This window comes from Erigeron canadensis, chromosome 1, assembly GCF_010389155.1.
Source record: "Erigeron canadensis isolate Cc75 chromosome 1, C_canadensis_v1, whole genome shotgun sequence".
Lineage (NCBI taxonomy): Eukaryota > Viridiplantae > Streptophyta > Magnoliopsida > Asterales > Asteraceae > Erigeron > Erigeron canadensis.
In genome coordinates, this window is record NC_057761.1 from 28720313 (window position 1) to 28727572 (window position 7260).

Sequence of the window (7260 nt, forward strand, 5' to 3'; positions counted from 1 at the left end):
TTATCATTTCCCTTAAATAGCATAAAAATTAAGGCACTTGGACAAGATCTGAAGTCGTAAAGGATATCAAGATACAAAATTTAATTTTTTAAAATCCAATTAATATCGTTAGAAGCTTGAAATTAAATATCAAAAATGGTATACAACAGGACTCGTTGAATGTGAAGTCATTTTGTCCACTTTTTCTCTTCAGCCTTTTTCCCCATTCACGATCAGTCGTAACTATTTCAATGAACCTGAGGATATACAATTAAGTATAATGGCTTAGTGAGATTGTGTCTGTTTGTATACAAAAACACCGCACACAATAATAATAATGAAGATGCTCATTCATATAAAGCAAAATATACATAGTGAGTTTTGGGATATATAGTTGCTATCTCGATTATTGTGTTTCAGATCTTATACAACTTATTGCTAGGCTGCTAGCATTATATTCGAGCCCAAATCACTAAGACATGGACTACGGCCTCGCCGGGTATACCATGATTTTTTATTTGCACTTGAACTTACGTTAAGAAGTTTTTTAAAAATCTTAATATATTTCTTTGTCCGCTACACAAAAGTCATTTATATTCTCAATAAAAGGTAATAACTACTTGATCATCATGAATATATGAATGCACAAGATCGAGTTCACATCGTTCAACTTATATACTAAAACTGAACGCATATTCATCGTGTACATCTGAGTCTAGCTAGTTAGAAAAAAAGATACATAACCCTATAAACAAGAGCAAGATAAGCTAGGCCAAACACCTTTACTTAAAAGTTAAGAGTTATGTGAGTTATGTATGCAGGCCTACGTCTATAAGTTTTTTTATTTTCATGATATCCCTTTCACTCTATTTTATTACATACGCTTAGTGAAAAGAATGTTTTTTGATATACCTGGGACATGGATTCTATATGAACCAATGGATCGTGATAAGTCGTTACTACTAGCAATGACTTCCTCTTTCATTACTTCATTCTTTCCATATCCTTCTCATTTGTTCTCAGTTATTGCGTTAGTGTATGTGGTATTGGCCCAATTTTTATATGAGTATCTTGTAAGAATTGTGGCCTGTGTATGGAGACTGATAGTCTTTTAGTTTATTTTTGGTTAATAATGGTTGCTTCTTTTACATAAAAACTAAATATTAAAAAGAGAGAGAGAGAAAAAAAAAACATATGAAAAGAAGGTTGGGTTCCAGACTTCCGGTTATAGACATGTGAAGAATGATTACCATCCAAAATATATATCCGGTGCGGATGGGGATTCCCTAAAGTTCTTCAACTTGACTAGTCAAGTTGGAAAAATCGTGACCCTAGACTTAAAATCAAGGGACTTTGAATCTTGTCTTTTGATTTTGATCCAAAGATCGAACTTGACTTAACTTGACCCATCAAATTATAAATAACTTTAGGAGATCCCCACCCATCTAGTACTACTACATAGAGATTAATATTGTTATTTTTTTCAATGTGTCAAAGTTTCTACTACATATGTTTGTTTACTTTTCTTGTTTTATCCACTTCCTAGTATGATATATCGATACTATATACCTTCGCCAATAATCCGATGTTTATCAGTCGAATTCCTTCAGTGGATCATTAGTTTTTGTGGACAAACCACTCCAATATCAAACTCTCCTTGATTGAAAGGCCAACAATATTGGATTTGGGACAAATGGACAATTCATATAAATGACTGTGAGGCCCAATAGACCAATAGGGTCAAAATGTTAATTAGATTAATCACTCTAATCCAGCCCAATAGTAATTCAACACAACATCTTCTAGCCCACACAATTTATTTTCGAAGTTACCAACCTTAGACCCAATAGGCAAACAGTCAAACGAAATGTCCAAATCAAAGGTTTATTAGGCAACAAACTTTGAAATCATATTATTATATTGGAGGAGAACTCAAAAGTTGTTGATAACGGACTATACAAGCATATGCATTTACGACCTTTTTATTTGGTATTAATTTGGCTAGCTTATTTTTATGGGCTATACAGATTGAAATATTTAAATAAGAGAAATTATTACGAATCATTCATGTGGTTTGCTCGATTCATATTTTTATCCATGTATTTTTTTTATCATTAGGTGTCCCTGTACTTTTCATTTTTAACAGCAGTTAGTTTTCATCTGTGAAACCCCTCATGTGCATAGCATTTTCGTCCAGTTTGTAACCATAGGGACTATTTGTGATAAAACTAACATCATTGAGGTTTACACACTTCATTATCTTCCCCTACAATTTACGCCACTATCTCTGACCGACCAGTCACCATCTGCCAACGCCGGAAAAGTCACCGAAAGCCAAGAACTACCACCCCATGCTGACAACCTCCATTTTCGACCTCCACCTCACGCGATCTCTCTCTAAAAACCCTAAAACGGGTTCTTTTTTCTCCCTGGGTTGAATCGTTGTGAACACTACCAACCCAACACTTACCAAGAAGGGGTTTCTTTTGGCTAGGGTTTGTGGGGAATTCGCGTCTGAGCGTTTTGGTACCAACCTTGAGTTCTAAGTCAAAGAATCGTGGGAGAAATCTCGAAAATGAGTTTTTTGGTGACGTATTTCCGGCAACAATAGTCAAAGAGAAGGGTGGTCGGAAATCAGAGAGAGAGAGAGAGAGAGAAGGAGGCGGAGAGATGAGGTAAGGTGGTGGTTCTCGGCTTACAGCGAGTTTTTCGGCTGTGGCAGACGGTGACAGGCCGGTCAAGGATGGTAGCCAAAATTATGGGGGAAGATGATGAAGTGTGTAAACATCAAAGATGTTGGTTTTATCACAAATAGTTCTTGTGGTTACAAACTGGACGAAAATGCCCTCATGTGCAATGCACATGAGAGGTTTAACGGATGAAAACTATGGATGTTAGTGACAGGAACGACTGACAATGAAAATGAAAAGCACAGGGACACCTAATGATAAAAAAAAAAAAAACATAAGGATGAAAATACGAATTGAGCAAACCACATAAATGATTTGTGATAATTTTTCTTTAAAAAACTTATACTTATGACAAAATTGTGATGTTGGAAGTACAAGATAATGCCGATTGAAGATATGGTAACCATATCTTTCCTTGTAAATAATAAGCTTTAGGGTTTGTGTACCATAAGATTTTGTTTTAATTTATAAGCAATTAAACTCGGTTATCCTTTTTTGAGATTTCGATGTATCTTATTTCTACTAGATTTTAGACCCGTTGTACACGGGATTTACGATATTAACAATATTATATCTTCATACAATTAAGTTATAAAAGCTTACAATTTAAAAAAAAACACGGTTTTAAGTGTTATATTTTGCAAGTTGTAGTATAATAATCATAGGTTTCTCACTGTCATTATTGGCCTAGACATATTGATGGAATTGTTTGTCGTAGTCATTCCACAAGGCACATGCTATATATAATAATTTCTCCAATTTAATATATTTTGAAACAGATGTACTCATAATGTGATATTATTAGGAAAAATAATTAAGAATTAAAATATAAACATATTTGTGATCCCGAACTTAACATTCAAGTATATGTATTTAATCATGATGCGCGTTCATAACACGCATATGTTTATTTTCAATCACTTGTTTTATGATAATATGATAACAATTAGGATTGTTTTTATATTTTTTTGATAACAATTAGGACTCTTCTAATATTTGTTAATAAGTCATTAGGTTTTCAAATAATTTTTTGTAGAAAATATTTCATATGTTAAATTATTTTTATTTAATTAAATGATTGTAAATTTTAAAAAATTCTCTTAAGTTGATGGCTAAAAATAAATATAAATTAAGTATTCAGGGTTAAAAAGTGTAAATCATTGATGGAAAACAAAAAATTATAAGTTAATGAGACTTTTTCTACAAATTAATATAAATATTAATATAATAATATATTTGGATAATGATTATTAGGATTTTTAATTTGTAGTTTATCTAAATGATGACATTATCAAAAGTCAATTTGATGAAATCAAACAATGTGATTGGTTAATTAGTTATTAGTTCAACTGTCTTAAGGTATATATTAAGATTTGTGAGAGTTTTGCAAAGTTCTCAGACATTGAAAATAAAATAAAAAAGGTGATATGTGCTAACTCATTTAAGTTTTTGAAATAAAATAATACTATAGGCTGTGATTATGATGTTTTTCTGGTTAAAAACCATGCTTCAATATGACTATATTGTATGGCAAATAATTTTACTAGTTCTAATACGATGATTCATTGTTTCACATTTTCACCTAAATTAATTTCATTTAAAAACAAAGGGATGATAATCTTATTAGGCCTCTCCTTATAGGAGCCGCTTCTTACCCACTTCTTTCACTATTCATCAGTTTTCTCTCTCCAAGAACACCCCAAGAACACTCCCCTCCTTATACTACCCACTTCTTCCATTATTCATCTATTATTTAATTATTCCATTTTTCACTTACACAAAATTAATAAAACACATTTTATTATTAAAACAAACACATTACATTTATTATAAAATTAAACATTATAGTAAAAAACATAAAGTAAATACGAGTAAATTATGAAAAACGACATTATTAGCAAATTAAAAACTAGACATCAACGTTGACGGCCGTGTTTTGGGAGGTTCCAAACATGTTCGATCAGAGCATTGCGGAGTTGATGGTGAGCCATTCTATCGCGAAGCTCCCCGTACATACCTTTCAGTCCACGTACGGGTTGGGAGTGTAGTATTAGCTATCAACTCTTCTTCAAACTCTGTAATTGCACGCCCGTTATCTTCAACGATCATGTTGTGCAGAATCACACAACATAACATGATCTGTTTTATCTTGTTGGTACTGTATGGCCGCTCGTATTGTTCAATAATCTACCAACGACCTTGAAGAACCTTAAATGCTCGCTCGACATCCTTTCTTGCAGCTTCTTGGTATCTTTTGAACTTGGTGGTTTTCGGGTCCATCGGGAACTTGAATGACTTAACAAGAGTATCTCATTCTGGATAAATACCATCTGCTTGGTAATATCCTTTTGTAAACTGCTCCCCATTAACCGAAAACTCTACTTTAGGAGCCCTGTCTTGTAGCAAATCGTCGAACAAATCTGACTCGTTGAGGACGTTGATGTCGTTCGAAACAGCAAGGCCAAAGTAGGCATGCCAGATCCATAAATCATATGAAGCAACCGCTTCAAGCATGATTGTTGGATGTCCCTTGTCGCCCCGAGTGTACTGCCCTTGCCATGCCACTGGACAGTTCCTCCAACCCGAATGCATACAATCTATGCTACCAAGCATTCCTGGAAAAGCATGAACATGCTCATGTTTGGCAGTTAACTGCTCGATATCGGCTTCTATTGGACTTCTCAAGTACTCGTGTTGATAAAGGTGTATCACACATTTGCAGAAAGCATCTAAACACTGGTAGCCTGTATCTTGAGCCATCTACAAGTACTCATCTAAAGCATCAGCCTTAAAACTATACGCTAACTGGAGTATAGCAGAAGTACATTTTTGGAAAATGTTGAAACCGGGACGACCAGTGTTAGGTCGAAAATCGACCAAGTATAATTTGTTCAGAAATATTGAAGTTCAGAGAAGATACTTGTACAGAAATTCTGAGACATCCCTCAGAATTAGTTCTCTGAAGCTTCACCTCAGATCAAGATCAATACATTTGAAGACGTTCATTCTGAAGTCGAAGACTGAAGACTGAAGAAGGGAAACTTCTGAGAAGCAGAGCTCTGAGAAGATTCCATCTGATTGAAGATCTGAAGGCTCTCAGTGAAAAATTTACAACACTTTTTCACTGATTACGAGGAAGTCTTTTTGCAGCCTTTAACTACCTTTACCCTGTTAATAACTTTATACCTGGTATTGTGATAGTTTTAGCAAAAGGTTGGGAATAATGTATGTCAAGTCATATCAAAGAAACTTACATATTTTACCTTAAACAAACATGTTATGGATTTGTCCTACAACTATAAATGCACCCAACCATATTTGTACGACATTTGCCATGTCATCAAGACATGTTTGCCTATAAATATAAGACTTCTCACACTTGCAAAAATTGCTTGGAAATTTGGCATTGCAACGTGTGATATATACTATAAATATTCTTACGAGTATTTCCTTGCTGTTTAGATAATTTGTATTTCAAGGTTGTTTAAATACTTTGACAAGTGTGATTATCTTTGTTCCGCAACAACTTTTGTATTTTGTTTAAGAGAATAAACAAAATACTTTGAAAAATACATCTCGACTCTTTGCCATAATACTTGATTATCTATTGTATTTATATAGTTTCAAGCACTTGTTCTTTATTGTTCATATCCATTATCTGGATCGTAATTCTAAACTAGTCTTCATCTAGATTAGAATTACTTGTCAGTCGGGTTACTTGATATATTTGTTATCATTGTTATACTTTTGTTATATCTTGTACTCGTCTAACATCTTGTGTAGGTGGACTCACAACCAGTAGCATTTGTCGCGCCTTTGTGGAAGAACTGAAAGTGTTTCGGTAGCGGTTCTATGTTTTCAAAGGAGTTTATGTCTCGCACTATGCGCAGAAACATTTCCTTTCGCATTCGGAACCTTCTACGAAACATATCAGGTGGGTAAGTGCAGTTAGGCGCAAAGTAATGTTTGTATAAAAGTTTTGCGACACCCACGTGATCTCGCGAGATCACCCTTCTAGTAAACTTGAGTCTTGAAGAACTTGACGCTTCTTGGTGTTGGTTTTCTTCTTCGTCAAAGATAACGTTAAGACACGCACCTATGGCTTGGGGATTGAAAATAACATTCATTTGCGTAACAACATTATTGAGTACTTCGTAATCGTTTGATATGTAATCGTCACTAGAGGATGATGATGAATCAGACATTTTTGGTAGTAGTGTGTGATGAAAATGCTTTAAAAGTTAGCAGAAGGAATATGTTTAGATTGTGTGTGTTTTGAAATGGTAGTGTAAATGAGGGGTTTAAATAGAAGTAAAATAATTTTTTAAAAAAATATTTTTGAACCAACTAGCCGTTGGTTTTTAAAATTTGGTTTAAAATTTTTTTTTTTTTATTTGGCAACGACTAATCTCCAAACCGGGACCCACACACACATTGCCGCTCGGCTAGAAATGGAAGAAACACACAAGACGCAAGCCAAGACGCGATGGTGCTAATAGCGGCGGCGCCAAGCCACGCGACGAAAGCAGGGAGGACGTCCTATAAGGACGGGTTTTATTAGGTTTTGTTCTAGTGTATATGTCTATACCTT

At 34.3% G+C, this 7260-nt stretch overlaps 1 protein-coding gene across 1 annotated transcript; it reads right to left on the minus strand.

The window, feature by feature from the left end:
• Positions 1-4979: 4979 nt before the first annotated feature.
• LOC122589087 lies at positions 4980-6874 on the minus strand. Its single transcript, XM_043761333.1, has 2 exons — positions 6551-6874; positions 4980-5429 (listed from the first exon to the last, which is right to left on the minus strand). The coding sequence occupies exons 1-2, from the start codon at positions 6872-6874 to the stop codon at positions 4980-4982; spliced, it is 774 nt and encodes a 257-aa protein (XP_043617268.1).
• Between the last annotated feature and the right edge of the window lie 386 nt (positions 6875-7260).